This window comes from Leuciscus leuciscus, assembly GCF_965113295.1.
Source record: "Leuciscus leuciscus genome assembly, chromosome: 5".
Lineage (NCBI taxonomy): Eukaryota > Metazoa > Chordata > Actinopteri > Cypriniformes > Leuciscidae > Leuciscus > Leuciscus leuciscus.
Window position 1 is genome coordinate 45,378,064 of NC_138729.1, and position 24,735 is coordinate 45,402,798.

Below are 24,735 nucleotides of genomic sequence, written 5' to 3' on the forward strand. Positions count from 1 at the left end.
CCGAACACTGCTTATAAGTGCTTATGCTTAAACTGAACTCAATCCGTGTTACAAATAGTCTCCACAACATGATAGATCTGTTTATAATTTCCTAATTAGAAGATTTATGATTTAATAAAATCAGGTTGACCTATACCCATCATAAATCCCAATTTACCAAAAGATTATCCTCGTCTGACTTCGTAAATTAAGGCATCTTTAAAACCTCTTGAGAACTGAAGTGTAACTTCTATCTCTATGGTAACCACTCTCCGCTCCCTGTGCACACGTGATCTGCTCCGTTACTTCCTGCGGCAACACTCTCTCGCTCGCGCTACCTCTGCTCCTGCAGTCAGAGTCAGTCTCACCACGCGCAGATTACTATCACTACATATATATGCCAGTCAACAACGTTCCAGCCGTACCTTTCCTTTCACTTTGACGCGAAGTCTTCGGTTTCGTTTAAACACGTCGCTTATACTGCCTCTTGCCGTGTTTTATTCAACCGAGGAGCTTTTTCCTGATCTTTATAATCTGCTTTGGGTAAGAAAAGCGCGTTTGTTGTGCGTGTAAAGGCAGCCCAGTTTCTCAGAAATGGCGACAGCTGCGGTATCTGCCCCTGCTGGCGGCGGCCCGAACCCCGGATCCGGTGCCGAGTTGGTCCGCGGTCAAGCTTTCGATGTCGGGCCGCGTTACAGCAACCTCTCGTACATCGGAGAAGGTGCATACGGCATGGTTTGGTAAGATACATTTATACTTGTAAACATGTTACCATTACCATTGTTTTTCCCGAGTAGCCTACTATTGTAATTGTTTCATTTTCTTGCTTGGATTTGTTCATTCAATCACAGCGCTATGCACTTCTCTCGTTAACATGGACGTGCTGCTTTCGCTTGAAACCAGTTGCATGCACTTTTCTTTTTTTTTTATGCTGGACTTTTAAGCATTTTCCCCCTGAGTTGACTGAAAGAGACAAGTTCACACAGAGTCTGACATCTGTCAAAGCAGCTCTGATCATGCTGCTATTGGAAATTCATTATTCAGTCATTTTGCATTGCACATTAGTTTTTAGGCTGTTTTTTCCCCCCCTCTCTGTCAAACGTATTTTCTTTTGTTTAACTATCAGCTTCATGGCATTGTAATAAAATTTAGTTGATGTACTTCCCACTAAATTTAATATCACAATTGCTTTGCACTGATTTGCTGAAACGTGCATGTTATTGTATGCACTTGTGCATGATCTGTGGGTCAGTTCCAGTCTGTAAATACAACAATATTAAGCAGTTTTAGCTAAAACTAGACATCAGGCATTGATTAAAACTTTATGGATGTATAGACGTGAAATTTGCGCAGTGCTTTTCCAGGAATGTCAAGGTGGCAGGGCTCTCCACGGCGGCGTGGGCGCGGGCTCCCCAAGGTTGTGCAAAAGTGGTAGGAACAAGAGGCACTTGGATGCATTTCGCTGTTGGATCTGCCCACGAAAAACAGTTGAAATTGATAGTTCTTGAGTTGGACCGACTCTAACTTTAACCGTTGGCTAGATATACTAGAGTGGATGAGCATCATTTTTTCCAAAAATAAATGTATCACCAGGTTCCCAAGACTTGGTGAATGTTACCTAATTTGTAAATCAAATTTGTATACGGCTAGATTTATACAGTGGTGTTGAAATTGTATAACAAAGGAGAATTGTCATGGTTCAGTTTCAAGTTAGCTTTGTTACAGTTGAGAGACTGCTGGCTCAAATTTGCAGTCTGATCGCCCATCTGTTCTGGTGAGAGGAGTCCGTTGGCTAAACGAATGAGCTCATCGCTGGCAGGCCTAGTTTTGCTCTTCTCGCACGGATGAATGAATGGTTCACACCCACTTCCAACAGCTACAGACTAGAACAAGCCACCCTGGGTTGACTGTCATATGGACGTGTAGGCCTGTAACATGTTGTGCTGAACAGGCTGTAACGGTACTGAAGCCTTTATGCAGCCTTACTTTTGACTGACAACAACAGCCTTTGCTAAAGAGTTTGAGCTAAGAAGAATGTTGATTGATAATATAATTCAATATGATGTTATACTGGAGGAAAATAAACATGGGGATGAGGATATGAGGATAAACATGCATGATAGGCTTGCTGTCATTTATTAAGACAAGGTGTCTTAAAGGTTTAGCGGAGGATTTTCCCGAATTTTTGAAAAGAACCGCCCTCTCCACTTTTAAAAAAAATGCACATGCGCAACACTCTACCTGCTCCCGAGAGGGAACGCCTATTAAACGCTAGCATCGCTAATCATAGCTTACATTAACTTTTACTAGCAGTGATTTTTAAATGGATTTCTCCAAATAGCATGCCAAACTTTACCTGTCGAGTAGAAACTTCGCGACTGAGGCATCAGTGGGAAGCCCAACCTGTGCTTTTAGCGCACAACAGCGTGTGAAATATTCTCCCAAAAACACTGGTCTTGTTTCTTTCTTCAGAGGCCTTTCTCTTCTTGTCATACAATTCGTAGACACTTTTTCTCTTGCGACCCTCAGACATTTTGAAAAAACCCGGTGAGAACGGCGAGCTTCAATGAATGGCTGAAACCATAGCTCACCACACATATACACCTGAAAGTGCATGCGCAGAAAGGACGAGCACGTACGACGGCCTTACGTAAACATATCACCAGAATGATTGACAATTAGGAGGACCAATAGTCTTGATGATCCACCCAGAAAAAGAAAATCCTCCACTATAACTTTAAATGTTGTACCCTTGCAAAAAAGTATATTTTTTTTCTCTACTTTTGTGTGTGTGTGTGTGTGTGTATATATATGTAGCCTAAACAACACACAAAAGGTTGTTGGGTAAGATTTGTGTTTTTGAAAGAAGTCTCTTATACTCACCCAGGCTGCATTTATTTGATAAAAATACAGTAAAAACAGGGATATTGTGAAATATTATTACAATTGAAAATAAGTTGTTATTTTTTTTTATAGATTTTATATTTATTCTTGTGATGCAAAGCTGAATTTTCAGCATCATTTCTTCAGTCTTTAGTGTCACATGATCCTTCATTAATGCACAAAAGCTATTTATTTTTAATTTTTTTTGCTGACATCTGTTTTGAAGTACCATTAATATGAAGAGCTGCTGATGTCTACTCAGGTATACACCTTAGTCAGAATAGACACCATAATGAATTTATCACAATTGAAAACGAGGCTGTGAGGGATAGACGTACAATGGCACGTCTGAGATCACGTAATTTTCACAGCTCACAAAAAAAAAAAAAGAGTTTTTGTCTACTTTTTTTTTGTTTTTGTTTTTTTGGAAAGACATTTTGTCAACTGAACAATAGCCATGGATACAATCCATGGAATGCACTGTATTCTATCCCTCACAGCCTTGTTTTCATTCCTGTCAAAAATGAAATAAGGCACTATACCCTGACTAAGGTCTATAAGAGTCATAATATCCTTTGATTCCCAGTGAGAGTGAATTTTACCTAATAGTTCCTTTTAATTCAGTTAGTCAATTGAGGCGAACCAATTTTTGCCGTATACTACAGATGCGGTTTCACTGTCCTTAAATGCTGCGCTGCCGATTGGGAGTTCTGGATGTTCTAATGGATTTTGTCCATGAGGAAGCGTTTCGTGTGACCGCCATCCTGTCCTGTATTATGCAAAACAAGATATGCTGCTGCCAGTAATTTTGGCAAGCCAGTAATGCAAGTCATAAACAATAGGCTGTCTGATCGCAATCAGACACCAAATCACCAATTTCCTTGAATTCTAGAATATGAACGTTTACAGTTGCAGGAGCATTGCAGCAGATCATCTAAACCGATGACGTCCATGATCTTGGATCTGCTTTGTATACCAGACTCATTTGTAAACACGAAACCGTTCCAGTAACTGCAACTGCGGGTCAGTTTCCTGCAATACCATCCACCGGCCCGTCATTCGCTGAGAGGCCCCCTGTGATGTAATAGCTGGAGAATGTGGAGTTTAGCTGTGTTACTGAGGGAGGTTGGGAACATGCTGGGTTTTAGTTTTAAACCAGAGAGCGAGTGAATGAGCGAAGTGAGGGCAGGAAATGGAAGGGAAGGGGCGGGTAAGTGGATTTAGGAATGGAGAAAGTGAGGCGAAAGGCTGCAGTCCATTTTGTTGTTCTGCTGCACTGAAGCGGCGATTCCCGCAAATCTGTGTGTGTGTGTGTGTGTGTGTACACACGCTTGTGCCCATTGTTTAACAGCGTCTAATTACTGGAGGTGACGTTCTCTGTAGATTCACATGACAAGTGTAATTAAGCTGTATTATCGAGACTTAAATACAGCTTTTAGTGTTTTGGGTATAAATGGACGAGATGTTAAATATATTCTTGATATTGAACACGTTGTCTTGCAGATTGAGGATTGGCATAATGTTTGTGCCTAAATAGCTGGAGCTTGCAAACGTTTTGCAGATCTCTCAAAGGGTCCATAGATGCTTTGAGATGCGTCCATAATCAATTTCAAAGCATCACCAAATAATTTGATTATGCATGCGCTAGACCATAGGCTACATTCATAAGTAATAAATAGATGCTTAAAAAACAATTATCTGGTAACACTTTATAATAAGGTCTCATTTGTTAGCATTAGATAATGCATTAGCTAACATGAACTAACAACAAGCAATATATTTTCACAACATTTATTCATCTTTGTTCAATTATCCAACTATCAGTTCCCAATGGACATATTCAAGCTCCACCCATTTGTGTTTCTCGTCTGAGAAGCCGTTTCCATGCCACCTTTAATTTTAATGTTAACAGATAAAACGTTTTTTTTTTTTTTTATTTTGCATTTTAAGAATGTATTAGTAAATGTTGATATTAATAATAATAAATGCTGTAGAAGTATTGTTCATTGTTAGTTTATGTTACCGAATATTGTGACCGTATGTGTTACCAATTATCTCTTAAACATTTCTGTTAAAAGTTTTCTGGTTTGATCACATATTCCAGAGATAGTTAATGCAGGATGGTTTTGCCTTTGGCTCAAGTTTATGACTTGATGTAAGTTTGTTTTGAGAAATATATTTGCATCTTTCACCTAGATGACCGTCTGAATTGTAAAATATGTGCCTCTTTCAGATGTACATATTGTTTACTGATATCTCTTATGTTTTATGTTATTGTATGTTTATTGTATGTCTGTTAAATTGCTTATTAGGCTGCATTTCAGTTCACCTGACCTTGATCAGATGCATTTATTTATTAGGGGCTGTTTAATTGGTGCGCAGTACTTGTTGGCTGTTGGCCCTGAAGACTGCAGAGATTATGTTGTGTGTATTCTAATCCTTTGACTTTGACTACAATATGTTTTTACTTGCCGGCTTAATTCTCAAAAGTGTTGCGACACTTATGTGGTGTGCTGTTATTGCAGAAGTGGCTCTGTCTGTGTGTAGTGGCTCTAAACCATGAGGAGGAATGCTGCAGGACTGACTACCAGTTCCAGTTCCTCTGGGCATAACCCTGCCTCTGTACTTCATAGTTTTTCTCGGGTGCTATGGTCATGACACTGAAGTAAAAGTGATCGTATTTGTTGATTACTTCACTTAGCATGCATACATTTGTGGAAAATACTGGAGCATAATGCGCTAGTCTCAATTTTATTCTGCACGGTAAGTTCACAGTATTTTTTCCACTTTATTTTCTACAAACGACTTTCACTAGTGTCATAAAAGCATCCTTCCGCAAATTGGGTGGCTTCTGGTTTATTTTGTGAGATTACTTTTGTGGTAGCTCTCCAAGAATGAATGCTTTAAGTATTCACACTTTCAGTTTCCAGAAAAGAGCCCATGATGCTTTGAAACATGTAATAATAGCACACCAAACATTCATAAGTAATATATTTAAGACAATTATCTGGTAACATTTTACAGTAAGGTCTCATTAGTTAACATTAGTTCATGCATTAACTAACGTGAAGTAACAATGAGCAATATTTGTACAGCATTTATTCATCTTTGTTAATGTTAGTTCAAAAAAAAGTTAACTTTTTTTTTAACCTTTTACATTTTCAAAATGTATTAGTAAATGTTGACAGTAACAAACTAAGATTAATTACTAGAAATATAGTTTGTTGTTAATTCATGTTAACTGATGTTGTTAACAAATTAAACCTTATTGTGACTTTAGGTGATCTCAGTCATCTCAGTTATATTGTGCTTCTAGTAATATAACCACAGTTAGTTTTTCTGTTTATTAGGTGATTTTACTAATTTTCCTGCATTGTTTGAGGGTAAGAGTTTCCTGTAGCTGCGACCATTAAACGCGTCACTCCGGTCTGGTGTAAAGGCTTTTCTCTCTATGGCTGTTTGCTTTAGCAGGCTGACTCACTCATTCAGAGGCATGTTCTCTATAGCTGTAATAAAGCGAGATCTGTGCCTTCATTGCAAGCACCTCTTCATTCTTGTTCAAATTACGAATAATAATTACTATATTGACTGTTTGTCCACTTGAGCTTGAGTTCAGTAAATGCAGTCTGTTTGTGCATGTCGAATTTCCTGTGATGAGAATCGAATATGTTTCTGTTTTTCTTTGTGCATCGCTAAGAATTGTATATTAGATTTGAGCTGAGACGGGTCAAGAGTTTTTTTATGACTTTAAAATAACAATTTCTGGAGCACCTGTTTCTTGGTCTGCCAACATATATAATATAATATAATATAATATTAACCTTAGGGCGGCACGATTAATCAGATTTTATTTGTAACCACCATTTCTGCTTCTCTTGATTATTCAAGCATAAAAGTCTTTGATATCTGCAAACCATGAATCTCGACAATGTTTGCTATTGTAGTGAAATGTGCCTTCAGTTCTTTGCAGAATTAATACCTGTTGCACCATCTAGCCATAGCGCTTGTCTGAGACTAAATCTTACAGTTAAGATGGGTGTGTCTACTGCACACTGCCGACATGGGTAACTGACCTAACACTACGTTTCTGTATGTAATTAGGAAATATAAAATATATGAACATATCTGGGATTATTATTATGGGATTATTAACCGACTCGTTTGGTAACGTTTACTCATTGAAATCAGATGGTGAAGTGGCTTCATTTGTTATGATGTCATGAGCAAATTCAGTTCTTTATTATTAGCAAATTTAAGTTTGTAAGTATCATGAATGGAATCTCAACTATTACTGCGCTTGAATGTGTCGGTGTGGACGCGCGTCGTCTACACTGGGTGTAGTTGCACCTTGTTGTTGTTGTTTTAGTTGGTGCAACAGGTGTAAATATTTATCGGAAGGCTGGACATAGCTAAGCCTAGTGTAGAGCTCAGCTTACACCCAACTTTTTTACGTCCAGCTGGTGCGACCGGCCCCTGATCCTCAACTGATGCCATAAGTCATTTAGACTATTGTTTGCCAATTGGTAGGGTAATCAATGAGTAATTTTGGACAGAAAAACACACTTGACACATGAACAACTGATTTCAAGTTTAATTTTTTAATGCATTTTGGGAAATATTAAAGCCTAGCATGATTTGCACCAGGTTTGGATAGTCATATAGAGTGTAGTCTCGCGTAGCCAGACCTTCAGACTGGCGGCAGAAGGTCTGGACTCTATCTGAGCTTTTCTTGGCCAAGGACCGCCCAAGAGGACGTTTGACTGACATGTAACCCAACCAATCACAGTTCGTTTTGTTCCGCGTCATGTTTAGGGGCGTGGCAATATAATGTCGATGTCCCTACAATAACAGACCGGTGTGCATCTAATAAATTATTCATTCATGAACGTTGTGCAAGTTTACTGCAACAATGGAGCCGCAAACTTCACATACTTTTTGAAAATCCAGCGTTTAATTGATCCTGGCAAGCGCTATTGTCGCAGTTGTAAACACAACGGCTTTCTTCTTCCACGAGGGGTTTTGGCATCACGGCATTTGTTTCCAGGCGGGCCGATAAAGAATGCGACACACATGTCTCCCGGACATCCTGTAGAATTCAACCAATCAGATCGCGACTTCGAAACTCCTGAAGTGTTTCCAGAAAAGTGTGCCATATGCATCAGACGTTCAGCCAACGGTTTGTGGGCGTGACGTCTGAGGCTGAGACTATATAGAGTGAGACAGAGCCTGCACCCTTTTTCATCAGCTCTGGTTCCGGAATTGTTGTTTTTTTCATTCACTTTTCATTCATAGGGGTTTTAAAATAGTCATCATTAAAGAGTTATAAGCCACGAATCAAGCCAATCAGCTACAAGGTGAATCACAACACTACAAACTTTGATTTGAAGCAAAACAGTTTTTGAAAATCAGACAAAAAGACAAAGGTTCAAGACTGTGTACTTAACGGCTTTAGTGAGGGAAAGAACTACAGTCCCATGAAGCATTGCCATAATCGTATTAAAAATGGAGAAATATAAAACTACTCATTTACAAATGAAGAGTTCAGATGCAAAAGCCTCTAAGTGCCATCTGAAATTTTCTTCTAGAATGATCATTTTTATCAAGCTTGTATATTTAGGTTCAGTAATTTCACTTAAATGACAATTAATAGGTAATTTTCAATGCCATTTAAGTGAAATTACTGAACTTAAATATACAAGCTTGATAAAAATGATCATTCTAGAAGAAAATTTCAGATGGCACTTAGAGGCTTTTGCATCTGAACTCTTCAAATATTGATTGTGTATAAAAACGATGATAGACTATATTTTAAATTTATTGCATATGTTGGTGAACACAACCCGATAAGTGCGTTTTAGCAAATCAGGGCGCAGTATTCAGGTCAGGTGACAAGGCTGCTTGTCATTTCGAAAAGACGAGCTAGCTGAGAGGAGTTAAGTCAAAGCTGACAAAGTGATCGAGGATGGATAATTTCATTGAACTTGATGCTTGATGTCTTGATGCCGTGATATCTTCTTCCGAGCGTAAAAGGAAAATAAAAGCTGAAACTTTTTCACGCAACCTTGCTTAAGCAGCACATTACAGCGGTGAAGGAAAAGCTCCCTGTATTGAGTGTAATCACAACAACAAAGTTTGTCAGGTGTCTATGTCAGCTGAGGAGATTAACGTTACATAGATTAACCGAGTGTTTTATGATATATCGTAGCAATTACTTGGTTTTGTTTAACTCTGAAACATGAAATGTGGAGTTATCTGCTTTTGCCAAAAAACTAACTTTTAATATAAAAAAACATACTTTAATTTAGTAAGTAACCTGTATTTTTTTTGAGTTATTATTACTTAATCAAAACAACTCAGCTGCAGTTTGATTGATAGTTATCTGTTTTTGCAAATTAACTCTTCTGTTGTAAATGTCCCAAATGGGAGAGGGTGTGCAATTTTCAAAGAGTTTATTAAACGTATTTTTAATTACTAATTACTTAGTAGATAATTACTATATTTTGGTTGCATTTGTGAGGTAATAAAAATGTAACTGGTTGTGTAAACTAATATCTAAATATCGATCAATTAATCGATATAGCCCTGAATCGTATCATAGAATTTTTTGAGGTATCGGCAAATATTGCATCGCTGGCTGAGAGAATCGATATCATATCGTATCATTATGAACTGTCTGATTTACACCCCATATCGATTCTCTAATTTTTATATAAATAAAATAAATATTTATTTATTTATTTGTTTATTTAGTAAGTATATAATATATATATATATATATATATATATATACATAGACATACACAAACATTTCAGTATTTAGAGAGCGTAGGGAGATCGATTCGATACGCCATTTGCAGTGCTTCATGGGAATGGGCAGAACATAAGAGCTATTTTGGAGTGTGATGCTTTTTCGACTCTGATTGGTGTAATTTTCTGTTACAGCGTCATGGATAATGTAGTTTTTCACCAGGAATTCCAGTGTTAAACAATTATTTTAAAAATAAGCTGCAAAAATGCAAGCTGATTGCTTTAGCAGAAGCAAATACCATTAACAACCTCGTATCTCACAGTAAATCTGTCTTTAAAGGTTTATAAGTTATCATTTAAAATCAATGTCTAAGGAATGTTTTTACTTACTGAACCCAAGTGTTGCACACAAATGCACAGACAAATATATTAGTCAATGCATGCACAAGCTCACACATGCCTGCGCTTACACACATACACACACGCTGCTTGAGTGCAGGCTGTGTGGCTACTGCCTGGGCCGTGCCTCCATGCCAAACTCTGCCACGGTGCCAGTCTCCATGGCAACCCTTCTGCCAAGGACGTCAATCCGCCGTCACATGAACCAGTCTGACTGGGAGGAGTGTCATAAGAAGCAGGCAAATGAGAGAGCGAAAGAAAGCAGAGAGGGAGAGCGCTTAATTTTGTTCTTATGTGCATTGTTGGTTATTTTTGCAGACTTCGACAAGGCATGTCAAGAACATGCCCATATCAGGGTGGAAAATAACTTGTTTCACGTTAGTAAAAAGTTGTTGCAAATCAAGATGGTTAATTTATTATTAGTCGTGTTTGCCAAATCTCGAAGGCAATCTTCTCTGTTGGTATAACCTTTAATTAACTTCTAGTAATGGCTTGTAGTATAAACACTTAAGGCCAGATTTACTAACAGCTTGGCACAGCACAAACCCTCTTTTGTCATTAAAAACTACTGTCAGGATTTACTAAAGACACATTTGAAAAATGTGGACAGGTTTATTTTTGCGGCTGACGGTGTTGTATATGCATTTCTAGGAGTTTCCCTTTCAGACGCAAAATGTATGGGAGGAAAGTATTTAATTGAATCATGCAAGGTGATTTTACTAAGGTCCGCAGTTGTCAATTTCACTGGTATTTGCACCATTATTTACCACCCCCAAAAAAGCATGTCTTAAACCAGATGCTAATTTGCGCTGGTCTTGGTAGATAGTCATTATGGAAATGATCCGACTGCATCGGTGTTCTTTATTTTGCACGTCGTCAGTGGATCACGCTCAGAACTTTCCACTCCCATCTGTGTTTTTATGGTTTTGCGCTCTCACTGTAATTTGCCCTGAGTGTTTAGTAAATCTGGCCCTTAATATAGAACCTTAAGTGTTCTGTCTGGCACTTCATACCTTTTCCCATATGGGATTATTTTATGGATTTATTTTTAATTAATTAAATTTCGTTATTTTTAATTCATTTATTTTGTTTTCATTTTATGAATTGAAAATTCAAAAAATTAAATAGCACGTTAAACATGAAAGTATTATGCAGTCGCTAAAGGCATGTCTCCTTATGTAAAAAAAAAAAAAACTTTTTGGAACTTCTTTGAAATTGAATCAAGAACCCTAGGATTCTATTTAGAACCCCAGTGAACCTGTAGCATCGTGATGATGACTTTTGCCCTGGCAGACTCCCCTCACATTTCCTTCTTCAAATGTAAAAAGCAATTTTTTTGGCTAGTAAGGCCTGTTTGATCCGCTTGTTCAGTCTCCAAAGAATGGTGAAACCGTTCAACCTAGTTAATGTCTTTAAGATTTTTTTGGTTTATAGAATGTGAAAAGCTTCTTATTGGCACAGATGTAAATGTGCAGGCGTTCTGGGTTAGGAACAGAAAAGAAAGGATTATCCAGCCTTGTGGTGTCCCGGCCCCATTTCGACGAGCTTTAGAAGCGCCTTCACCCTCAGAAGGTGCATTGAAATAGAAGCATCTCTGTTTTCTTTAAGTATTTGAAGAAGCATACTAAAAGGATCTTATGAATCCACAAATAGACATGTAAAACACATGGATAATGCCATATTGCATAACACATATAAATGGGTGAATCTTATGAAACAGAGCAACTGTCTGGGTTATGTTTCACCCCAAAACCAAATGAAAGTAATTTTAGGGTTTGGATACTATATGACGTTTTTTTAATGACAGTTAAATATATACACTCCCAGTTCTCATTAATGTAATGCAAATGATCTAACTACATTAAAATAACTTCTTGTCATGTTATGGTAATTCAATTTTGGGGCAAAAAGTGTTATTTATTTAGTTTTTTATGATTATTATTGATTAATTTATCCATTTATATTTTAATTTTGATAGGAATAAAGCACATTCCTCCCAGTTCTCCGTAATGCAACTTATCTCATTCTCATTACTCTAATGTAAAAAAAAAAAAAAACACATTCAATTATGAAGTATTTATGCATTGTTATATTTGTTGTACTGCCATCTGCTGATTTTATTAGAATAAAATATGGTTTGAAAAAACAACAACTTCTGAACCCGTTGTGGTAATGAGAATTTGGGGTGAAAAAATTTGCTTAATAGGTATGAAAAATGTCACAATGCAAAACAGTTTAATGGCATATATATTTATTTAATTATTATTTATTTAATTGCCTTAAGTAGTAGCAACTTAACTTGCCCGCTCGCTCTAACGTTAACCTAGATAAATGTGTGCTATTATTAAGCGCATATCCAAGTGTTTGTGCAGAGTGTTGAAGCTAAAGTATTAGCCGGCGCGATCACTTGCATTTTTTCCTGATAACAACGGAATTACTTAAAATACTCCATCATTTTTGGTCATACATATGAGAGTAATAAATCATTAAAAACTGTAGAGGGTCTACTTTTATTTGTGTAAACCCGCAATAACAACAAAATGTTGTGCTTTTGTAAAGTGAATAGGAAAAGAATATGCTCTTTCTGCCGTCTCGATCTCCGTGAACTGGAGCGCGTCACAAAAATTAACCGAAACTAGGCTTCTTGCGTCACAAACATGAGAAATATAGGCCTATCTAAAGAAAACTTGAAATGTCTACTTCTGAACGAACCAATTCAAATGGAAAACAAATACTCTCTGATTATGAAATGTAATGTAATCCGTATGAAAGGTGCATTTCTCTCTAAAGGCTCGTCCACTATAATGCGGAGATGGCGAGTCAGCATCGTCAACTTCAAGTCTGCAGCCGACTCTGACTCAGAAAACACTAGTTTATTAAATCATTTAAATGTTTCCTTGCTGTTTTTTTCCCGACACATTTATAATCATCCGCTACTTTTGCCGGTGCTTTGTGACAAGCTATGCATTCGCTTGAGCTCGGAATAGGCATATTACGCCTATATTAAAGGTTTAGTATTCCTCCCCAGTATATATTTAAGTAATTAAATTAATATAAACGTGCGTTGACGATTAGTCGACTAATGGCTTAAATTAATTACTACTAGTCGACTAGAAAAATCTTTTGTCGGGGATAGCCCTGGTATTTATGCAGTGTAATGTTTGTTAATGTTAACTTCATCTGATTTATTTTATTTTTTAAATATGATAAAAAAAAATGTTGGGCCCATTATGTTAATGAGAATTTTGTGTTTGTTTAACAATCATGATGAAGTCGCGACGTAAATAATTGGAATGGTCAAATAATTTATCACTGTTGTTATGATTTTTAAAAAATCTGAACTTGAAATGAGCTTTACCCAAATCACACAGTGTTCATAAGTTAAAGCAGTTATACTAAAGCCATTTTGAGTGGCTTTGCTTTTCCTTCTTGTCCAGTTGTTTCAAACAGACCTTCAGCTACACCTCAACCGAGGGTTTGTGCTGGTTTTCAGTCTTCAAGATGTTCACATGCAGCAGTCATTCCCCTCCACAGTTTCCACGCAGACCCTGCTTTATTTATAGACATCTTTATTATTTGGTGGCATGACAGCACGCCATTGGAGCGTCTTTTTCCCCCTCCTCTTTCGCACCAAGGGTATCTGGCATTGTCAGAGCATTGTGTAAATTCACTACGAACGTTCAGCCTGTCTCCGCCCCCCTCCTTCACATTACCATGGCAACAGCCTGTTGCATAACTCCTAACCACAAAGTCTCGCCTGTCCGTCTCCGTGGAAACCATGCCTCTCTCCCTTTTTCTTGCTGTCTTGCTATGTCTCTCCATCTCTGCTTCTCTCTCTCTCTCTTTGATGGTCTTTCTTAACCTCTGTGTAATTTCTCCACTTTCTGCCCTTTAGAGTGTGGTGTGTACAGTGCCAGCCAGATGCTCGATCCATGAACTTTACACTTGTCAAGATCGAAATCTGCGTCAACAACAAAAAAACTCCAGACATATTGAGCCATTGTGTGAAAAATGCAAGTTTAAATGCAGCCGTTCCGTCATAAATTTTGACCTGCTTGACCATGTTTCTGCTGTGCAAGAAAAAATGGTGCAGATGTTGCAGTATCGCTGCACCTGACACAGATTTAGCATTAACAATGTGTCAGCAGTGCGGAGAGTTCAGAGAAACCATTTGAATCAGGTCATGGTTACGATGAAGTTGAGATTACATCTTCAATTTCTTTGCATTCATGAAGTCCATGTGAGAAGAAGAGTGACGCACGCAAAGCCATGTTTAGCTAAAGGTTAGGGGTGATTGACTGGAAAATGAATTATTTATTTATTTTAATAACTTTAATAACTGTAATAAATGGTTCTCTTAAATGGTCTAATTAAAAAAAAAATTATGAAAGTTTTTTTTTTTAAATAATTAAAATCCATCATTAATATTATCATCATTATTCTTTTTGAAAACTTTAGTTAGGTAACTTAAAAACTGTCTTTGGAAATGTTCTTTAAACATTTGGGGGTTTTTTTTGTGCAACTTAAAATATTAATATCCATCATTGAAATATTATTATTCCTTTTGAAAACCTAGTAAGTTAGTTAGTTAGTTAGTTAGTTAGTTAGTTGTTATTTAACTTAAAGGTCACATTAAAACTGTCTTGGAAATGTTTTTAAACATTTGTTTTTTGCAACTTCTCAAATGCTAAAAATATTAATATCCATTAAAAATATTATTATTATTCCTTTTGAAAACTTCTGAAAAAGTTAAGTTTTTCTTTTATGTGAAGGTCACATTATGTTTTTGCAACTTCTTAAATGCTCAAAATATGAAAATGCGTCATTAGCATTATTTTACATTTTTAAAACATGATAAATCTAAATCTATCTGAATGTTTGGTTGACTTATCTATTAATTAACCTTTTTTTTTAATACATATATGAAGGTCATAACTGTCTTGTAAGGTTTTTTTTCAAACCATGCTTTTGTTTTTGCTACTTCTGAAATGTTTAAAATATGAATCATCATGAAAATATTTATACTTAAAAAAAAAAAAGTCTATGATAAATCTAAACAAAGAGTGAAAAAATCATAAACCATTTTTTAAATATGTATTGCGTGAAAATTTTATATATATATATATATATATATATCTCAAATTTTCTAATTTTATTTATTTATTTATTTATTTATTTATTTATTTATTTTTACGCGTTTTGATCATTCTTCAGTCCTTCAAACATATTTTCCACTACGACCCTTCGTCCACATTTACATTGTGTAACTGTTTTAAAGGAACTTTTCTAAAGTTCTAAAAGTCCGCAGAAGTGGCCAAAATTTAAAAGTCCATCTACGTTCACATTGTCATTTCCACTGTATTACACCTCTTATATTGTGTACTTGACACTTGGTGTCACTTGGTAAAAATGTCATATTTTTTGTGCAGTAGTCTTTTATTCTATGATGAATGAGCTATTATGTTTTGTAACTAAAGCCGGATTCACACTGTACTATTTGGACCACGATTTGGCTGTCTGAGACAAATGTGGAGAATCCTAAAATATTCCCCGGATCCTAGGCCAAAATCTGCTGAAATTCTGGCAGCGTCAGAAGTTTTGACCCACAGTCCTGCATTGTGACTTCTCCCTAAGAAAACCGTCAAGTCATAAACCAGAACCTGATGATGCAATTAACGAGACAACAACAAACTTGCTCCACTTTGCTTTCTTTCTTCTTCCATTTTTCTTTTCAAGACAAGCCATGATCAGAATTAGTGCTAGAGATTGCTTTTGTTTGCGAGCCACCATTTCTATGCCGAATGAAAATGCAGCTCACATCACTGAACGTGTCACGAATTGATGATGTAAAACTCAGTTTTTAACGCATACAGTCTGACATTAATGACATCTGTGATCCTACAGTGTGACATGGCTTACAGCGGGGATCATGTTCGTACAGTCTGACGAGCAACAGTCGTTGAGGACTGTTACAAATCGTACAGTGTGAACCCAGTTTAAGAGAAAAGATGCTTGATCTGAAGATGTCTCCTCTTTTGCTTCTTTTCAGCTCAGCGTATGATCGTGATAATAAAGTGCGTGTGGCGATAAAGAAGATCAGTCCGTTCGAGCACCAGACGTACTGTCAGCGCACACTCCGTGAGATTAAAATCCTGCTCCGCTTCAAGCACGAGAACATCATCAGCATCAATGACATCATCCGCACACCCACCATCGACCAGATGAAAGACGTGTATCCTTTTTATTTTAACCTGGAAATAAACAACGCTTTAGGATTTTGAAACAACTTTGCAATGCAGGATGAGCAAAACAAGAGCAGCTGACTGTACAGGAGCATTGTCACTAATTTACTTATTTGATAATTTACTTAGAAATAGTGCTAACGATTTACAATAAGGTTACATTAGTAAAAATGAAATAATAATGAACTGCACTTCTACAGCATTTATTAATCTTTGTTAATGTTACTTTCAAAATGTAATAATACATTATGTTGTATTTGTTAACAGTAGTTACATGAACAAACAATGAACAGCTGTATTTTTATCTGCTAAAGTTAACAAAGATTAACAAACGGTAACTAATGTATTGCTCATGGTTTGTTCATGTTAGTTAATACATTAACTAATGATAAAGCGATACTTCACCGATTAGCATTAAGCTTTGTATCAGTAGAAACCCGGTAGTATTTTCGATTGACCGTGCCTCCCTCCCTCATGCCCCCCTGAGACGAGAGATTTCTGTATTGTGTGTCTGGAAAAAAAACATAATTTTGGGTCATTGGGGGCTTTTTTGGCCAGAGGCGAGAGACTACAGCCAGTAGGAGGAGCTCGTTCCGCATGTCTTCCACCCGCCTGTAGGGAGATCTCACGATAAAACGGCGTCTTTTCAGTTTCGAGTCAACTAGTAGCCAGTTGTATCATTTCTTCCGATACTGCCCTCTGTAACCGGTAGGCGTGGCTTGGGAGTGGCCTCGTAGGGCAGCGAACCAAGTGCATTCTGGGAGTTGTTGTCTTTCATCCACATGAGTCAAAAATACATTTTCTGGCTTTTCTCAGTCTAGAAGGCACCAACTTATAAAATAATTTCACATTTCTACTACATAAATGACCAAATTTAAATACACATTCATCTTTCCAGCGGTGAAATATCCCTTTAACAAATGAGACCGTATTGTAAAGTGTTACCAATATTTCTAAGTAAATAATCAAATAAGTAAATGTGACAATGATCATGTGGCTTCTTTGTACAGTCAGCTGCTCTTTTTTTTGTTCATGATCATTAGGTTTTATGTTTATCAGTTAAAATGTTGCCATCATTACAGCAAAAAGAGACATATTAAGATGTATTTAAATTCAAATTCATTCAATTTTTCAGTTCAGCTTTTTAAATATACTTGTTCAGGCTGAAAATACGGCCTCTGCCACAAACAACGATCTTTTCCAACTGTGTAGGCTGAGACAATGCAAAAATCTCTAGTAAAGAGTTCATTTTAGGGCCGAAATCAATAATCGGTAGGCGTGTGGATAGTGAGAGTAGTTTTGTATGATCTAATCGCTGTGTTGTTCTTGTGTGATTCGCATCATCCCGGAGCTGCTGAAGGGAGTAGAAACAAGATTTACAATTTTCTCTCTTGTGCTTCTGTGTTTCCTGTTGAATTTAATACCGAACATATCAAAAGGCTTGTGCTTTTTTTGTTGTTGTGGTGGTGGTGGTTGTTTTAAATATCCAGGAGCTTTTAGTTTGTCAAAGCCTGAAATACACAAAGATTTACTACTTATCATTGTTAGTAGGCATGGGAACTGAGAACTGTTTAACTAAATCTGATTCAGTTCTATAAGACTGTTTCAGTTCTGTAGTGATGCCATTTACATGTTTGCACCTTTGAGGAATAAATCGCATATAAAAAAAGGTCAAATTTTAGGATTAACTGGCATATACACTAGCGTTCAAAAGATTTATATAAAAAAAGGTCTCTTATGCTCACCAAGGAAGCATTTATTTGATTAATATAGTAAAATATTATTACAATTTGAGTGTTTTATATTTTAACATATGGATAATATATTTTATGAATATTAATATGCTGTATTTTTAAATAAAATGTATTCATGTGATCAAAGCTGAATTTTCAGCATCATTACTCCAGTCTTCAGTGTCACATGATCCTTCAGAAATCATTATAATATGCTGATTTGCTGCTCAAGAAACATTAATTTTTATTATCAATGTTGAAATCAGTTGTGCTGCTTAATTTATTTTTTTTATTTTTTTTTATTTACTTTTTTTCAGGATTCTTTGATGAAGAACAAAAGAACAGCATTTATTTGAAATATAAATTTTTTGTAACATTAAATGCCTTTACTGTCACTTTTGATCAATTTAATAATGCATCCTTAAATCTATTAATTTGTTAAAAAAAAAAAAAAAAAAGACTGACTGACTCCAAACTTTTGAACAGTAGTGTAGATATCTGAAAGCTTATAGACATTGAATAAAACCCAAAAAAACCCTTTTAGATAGATGGGTCATTTCAGACTTAATCTGTAGAATTTGTTTATGGTGAAAGTAAGAACATGAATTATTTTGAAATCTGATTTAAAGTACAAAAAGGTTGAGAAGATTCTCACATTAAATGTAATGTTTCTTTAACTGGCTGCACATACTGAGATCTCCAGTCTAAGTGTGTGAATGTACCATAAGCTTTTATCAGCTCTTATATGCAACCTTTTCTGAATCCCAAGCTTTGTGTTTGACCTTGACATTGACAAACCATAGCTACATTGTACAGGATCTGATGGAGACAGACTTATACAAGCTGTTGAAGACGCAGCACTTGAGCAATGACCACATCTGTTACTTCCTGTACCAGATCTTGCGTGGCCTGAAGTACATCCACTCGGCAAACGTTCTCCACCGAGACCTGAAGCCATCTAACCTTTTGCTCAACACTACTTGTGACCTCAAGGTGAAGCACACTGCGTCTTTAAGCCATCATGCCATTTTAAACACATTTAAAGGTTGTGTGCCATTTCTGCGTCACCACATGGAATTGAACAAATGTTTTCAGAACGCTTGTACAAAAAAGCACATCATTTCCATTTTACTAATATTATTTTCTATAAATATTAAATATGAAGCTATTCCATTTCACAAAACAGCTTGTCCATACAACATTTATGTAAATGTAAATGGAATTAAAAAAATTTATCAAATATTTGTATAATAAATGTAAATTTAATTAAATTTGGGTCATATATTTGTATAATAAATTGTATACGTTTATATGTAAAACATTTATTTTATTTTTTACATTATTTATAAGTTAGTCATTTTAGACTTTTCTGCGGTTTCAGACATGAGAAAGTAATTTAACAAAGGAAAAATTACACCCTTAAACAGTGTTTGACATTAACTTGTTTGCTCACCAGCCACTGTGTCTAGTGGATTACAAAGTTACTAGGCACTCAGCATTTTCACTGGCCACAATTTTGACATTATACCATGGGGAAAAATTGCCATATAGAGATATTTGTAACATTATCTCATAATTTGGCAGCAGGTATATTAGGCTGCTGTCACTTTAAGACCCCGTTATACTGTTACACGTGCGTTTTCTTTCTCAACTGTTTCATTCACTTAAACATAACTGACTGTTTTCGTGAATACTCGCCAAGGCCAGCTTTTAGACATTTGTTTTTTGTGTATTTGACAGTTTAATCGCAATAAGCAGTGAAAACGAACTCAATTTAGTACCGAGACGCGGCTTTATGCCGCATTTTGGGTGTGCGGGAATTAGTTAAATGATGTGCAATCTCACGCCGAAATTCAAGCCCTGTAACACCAACAATATCCATCCAGAGCACATTAAATGAGTGAGTGAAGGGAGGCGGGTTTATGTGTCAACTGTGGAAAATGAGTATTAAGTGTTTCAGTTATTTCAGTATCGAAAAATCTATATTTTTAAAACACTACATTGATTGCACTTACTTTATTTCAGATGCCTTTTAAAAGGCGACAATTGAAAAATTTATATATTCTACATAAAATTCAACCAGCTAAAGTGGCTAGTAGGAGTCACTGAGTTACACGCCACTGCTGAAATCCACCCGCATTTGTTGGGTGTTAATGTCAAGCCCTGCCTTTAAACCTTTAACTCCATTGTCACCACGTCATACCATTATTGAATTAAATTCACAGCAGGCTCAGCTAGGATATCGATGGATATTCACATATGTCTCTGTAACCTCTTTGTTATTGCTTATTTGATCTTAGATCTGTGATTTTGGGCTCGCCCGGGTGGCCGATCCAGACCATGACCACACCGGCTTCCTGACGGAGTACGTAGCTACACGTTGGTACCGCGCACCAGAGATTATGCTCAATTCTAAGGTGAGGTGTTGTCTCAAGCGTTTGTTTGGTTGCTCTGTGCGACCGTCAGTCAGCAGTTTGGTGTTCGGCCAATACATTCGTAAGAAATGAATTCAGGTTTCTGGCAATGTCTGTGTATTAATGACATGTTTGTATTCTCTCTCCTGAAGGATTACTCAGTGTTCAAGACATATATACTTTTATACATTTTAAGTTGGCATGTATCTTTATATTTTTAGTTTTCATTTTAATTTAGGTTTAATTTTTGTAATTTTGTTATGTGCTTTTTTGTCATTTTAATTCATTTTTATATTACGATTTAGGTTTAACTTATTTGTAAGTTTTAATTGTTTTAAATTTTTTTTAGTTTGAACTTAAACTTATTAAAGTTACTTGCCAACACTTTACAATAAGGTTTAATTTTTTAACATTAGTTAACTACATTAGTTAACATGAACTAACAATGAACACTAATACTTCTACAGCATATCTTGGCATAATCTTAGCATTACTGATACACTTTAAAGATAAAAAGTTGTAACTGTTAATATTAGTTAATCCACTAAGAACTAACATGAACATTTTTATTAACTAACATAAACAAAGGTTAATAGATCCTGTGAAAATAGTTTGTTCATTGTTCGTTCATGTTAACTAAATGTTAACATGTGAGACTATTGTAAAGTGTTACCATTTTACTTAAGAGGTTTTACTTAGATTTGTTTTTTATTTAGTTAATGATTAAAACCCTGAATTTAAACAGATGTTTTTAATTTCTTATAAGAATAGTTCACGCAAAAATGAAATTAATGATTTTAAATATGGTACAATATTCATGTACCATGATACAGTACTTCCTAGATCGCCATATCATATTACTATATGTACCCCCACAAAATGCATTATAAAAACACTTTTCTCTCTCTCTCTCAGGGCTACACTAAGTCCATTGATATATGGTCGGTTGGTTGTATTCTGGCTGAGATGCTTTCGAATAGACCCATCTTTCCTGGGAAACACTATCTGGACCAGCTTAACCACATCTTAGGTAAACATCCCGGTGGACTTTATATATTTCCCTGCATGCAGCCTTTGACGTCACAGCTCAGAATAGCCACTAGTAAAGGGTTTGGGTGTATGATGTCATTTTCCTGTAAGTATAGTGTCTTTAGTCACATGACATTTATAGCTGATTGGAACTCAAAAAGCTGTAGATTTCAAGTCACGTACTTCCAGAGCTGCATTGAGATGAATAGGAACTCTAACGGATAGGTTTCCTGGGTATTAAAGCATTTATAAACCTGTTGCCAACAAAGGAGATGCTTTAAGGGCTCCCTGTGGAAGAAATTGAGACTAAATATTAGTTTTATAAAATTATTATTTTAATAATATTTTTCTTACTTTTTTTTATTCAATAAACAAATAATAATTATGATATTTTATTTTTATTTAATACATTTAAATAATAATAATAGTTATTATTATTATTATTATTAAGTCATATTGGTACATTTTTAGCCAAATTTTGCAGTCCTATAGACTAGCACAGCAAACCTGGAGCTAATTAAAAAATATTGCATTTTAAATCATAATCGCATTTTTTATCTAAAAAAATTGCAATTCGATTTTTCCCCAAATCATGGAGATCTAATTACGAACTTTTCATGTGGATTGTTGATGTTTAGGTGAGTACTTAAATCACATGGGACATATTCAGTACTAAACTCTACATTGTGTTAATTGAAATCAAACTCTTCTTCTAAATATACTTTTATATTTTTTTAATATATTTTTTCCCCCAGTTTTCATAAAGCTGTCCATCTGTAATGGAAAACATGCTCAACTCACTCTGAATAATTGATACACATTGAGCGCTCTTCAAAAGCTCAGCATAGGCCATTCATCTCTGGGTTGAAACATGATGCATTGTGGTCAGTTTTGCATAGTAAGACTGAGATAAGCATTTGATGGTTATCGCCAAGAAGGCTTAATCATCATTTCCCTTGCAAGTTGAAGCACATCAGATGTCAGTCGCTTCCCTTCTCTTTATTTTTCCTTTCTCTGTCCGTCGCATGAGTTAAAAACTCAGTGTTTCCTGTCAGAGATGCTGTTGATTTTGACCCTGCAACGAGCTGATAACGTTGTCCATGCTGCTACGCGTGTTTGAGGGTGTGTGTTTTCCCATAGTGATGGCTCCTGAAGAGACAATCTGTGTGTAGTAACACTTTCTTCCATTAACATGTGTGTCTTTGAACCCGTCTGGCCTGTGTGAGCAGATGTTTCCCTGTTGATAACGCTACTTATTTCCTCATTTAGATTGCGTGTGCACATTAGCTTGGTGCGCTGGGTTATTGTTGTACCGTCTTTCATTCTCTGAACACTTCTTCTCTTGCATATATTCAAATTGGAGTCAACAGCAACCAAAAATAAGTGTCATCTTGTTGTTGGGTTATTAAATGTGCCATATTCTACCATTGTGGCATTTGTTGTTTAGTAATTTCAAATGAAATACTATAGGCTGTTTCTCTTACTGTACTTCAAAGATTTCCACATGCAAATCCGTGTTGTATAGTCACATTGTCATCAATCACTGCTACTGAATAGTTATGTAAACATGAGCAGTTATATGTTAATGAGCTCATGGTTCTGATGTCAATACCATTTCAGAATGAACCATTTTTGCAGCTTTGTTTTCATAAACTGGACTCAGGAAGCGGTTTTGTGAATGTTAGGTTTTTTTTAAATAGTACACTAAAAAAAGTTTTTTAAAGATAAAAGAATTAATACTTTTAGAGCATTAAATTGATCAAATTGACAGTAATATATTTTTATTTCAAATAAACGCTGTTCTTTTGAACTTTCTATTTATCAAAGAATCCTGAAACAAGCACATTACGTTTTCCACAAAAATATTAGGCAGCACAACTGTTTTCAACATTGATAATAATTAGAAATGTTTCTTGAGCAGCAAATCAGCATACTAGAATGATTTCTGTGACACTGAAGACTGGTGGAATGATGCTGAAAATTCAGCTTTGATCACAGGAATAAATTACATTTTAAAATGTATTAAGATAGACAACATTTCTTTTAAATTGTAAAAATATTTCACAATATTACTATTTTTACTGTATTTTAGATCAAATAAATGCAGCCTTGGTGAGCAAGAGACACTTCTTTTTAAAAACACAAGATCTTACCAACATTAGAGAATATCAAATTCATATTTCAAAAGACAAAGGATAATCTTTTAGTGATGAGTGATGTTGTAAAGTATAAAACTTGTGAAAGCTGCAGTTGTTTTAGCTGGCCAGGATGGCAAGGAATGATGCAACAAAACTAAGCACATCTGAAAGAAAGGAGTGCTTCCCCTTTTCTCTTTTGCTTTTATTCCCTTGAGCTCCTTGTTTATATTTTCATAATTTCTATACTCACTTTTGCTTTATCCTCTTGATTGCTTATGGGTTTTTTTTAATGCCCTTTCCTCCCTCTTTAGTCTAATCGGTTTTATTTGTCTTTTCTTTGTCCTGTAGGTATTTTGGGCTCCCCGACTCAGGAGGACCTGAACTGCATCATCAACATTAAGGCGAGGAATTACCTGCTGTCACTTCCTCTCCGCTGCAAAGTGCCCTGGAACCGCCTGTTTCCCAACGCAGATCCTAAAGGTCAGAGGTCACCTCCACACACCTTGATTAAAGGAAACTAGTCCTCATATTTTGGAGGCAAAGTCACCTTAAATACCAGTATGCATACTCGCAATTGACTTGCAAGCAATTTTACAACTGGTATTTGAATTTCTTGTTATAACAATTAAAAGCGTGCACTTAGTAACATCTTTTAAAAATAAGTAGCATCCGCTAAGTTTGTTTTTAATGAACTGGTGTGATATTTGGGTTTGATTACTGTGTAAATATTTGGCTCTGTTTTCTTGTAGCGTTGGACCTGTTGGATAAGATGTTGACCTTTAACCCTCATAAGAGGATTGAGGTAGAGGAGGCACTTGCTCACCCGTACCTGGAACAGTACTATGACCCCTCAGATGAGGTCAGTTCACTACTACTTTTTCTTAATTCCAGCAGGATAACTCTTGATAATAGCAATTTTTTGTAAAACGTATGTAGGAAAAAATATACGCGCTAGCTTGTCGAGTGTATCACTTTTTCACAGACATCAGTGGAAAGTGTGTAGTTCAGTCGGATGTCAATGGCAAAGAAAGTAAAACGAGGAGGCATGTATTATTAACTTTAACTGACGGTAGAGAGAGAGCACTTCTGTTGCATGCTCTTGATTCCTGATCGTTCACTCAAGCACACGCGTGTCATTCGGATTAAAACTAAATTGTATGTGTAAGTTAAA

At 36.0% G+C, this 24,735-nt stretch overlaps 1 protein-coding gene across 1 annotated transcript in view; it reads left to right on the forward strand.

The window, feature by feature from the left end:
- The first annotated feature begins 298 nt into the window (after positions 1-298).
- The window catches only part of mapk1 (mitogen-activated protein kinase 1), a 30,796-nt gene continuing 6,359 nt past the window's right edge, over positions 299-24,735 (forward strand). Inside the window, exons 1-7 of the mRNA XM_082170857.1 lie at positions 299-719; positions 16,058-16,240; positions 18,787-18,976; positions 20,284-20,400; positions 21,313-21,427; positions 23,913-24,044; positions 24,314-24,423. Coding sequence (XP_082026983.1) covers positions 574-719; positions 16,058-16,240; positions 18,787-18,976; positions 20,284-20,400; positions 21,313-21,427; positions 23,913-24,044; positions 24,314-24,423 — 993 coding nt within the window. The 5' untranslated portion in view covers positions 299-573. The remainder of the gene's footprint in view (positions 720-16,057; positions 16,241-18,786; positions 18,977-20,283; positions 20,401-21,312; positions 21,428-23,912; positions 24,045-24,313; positions 24,424-24,735) is intronic.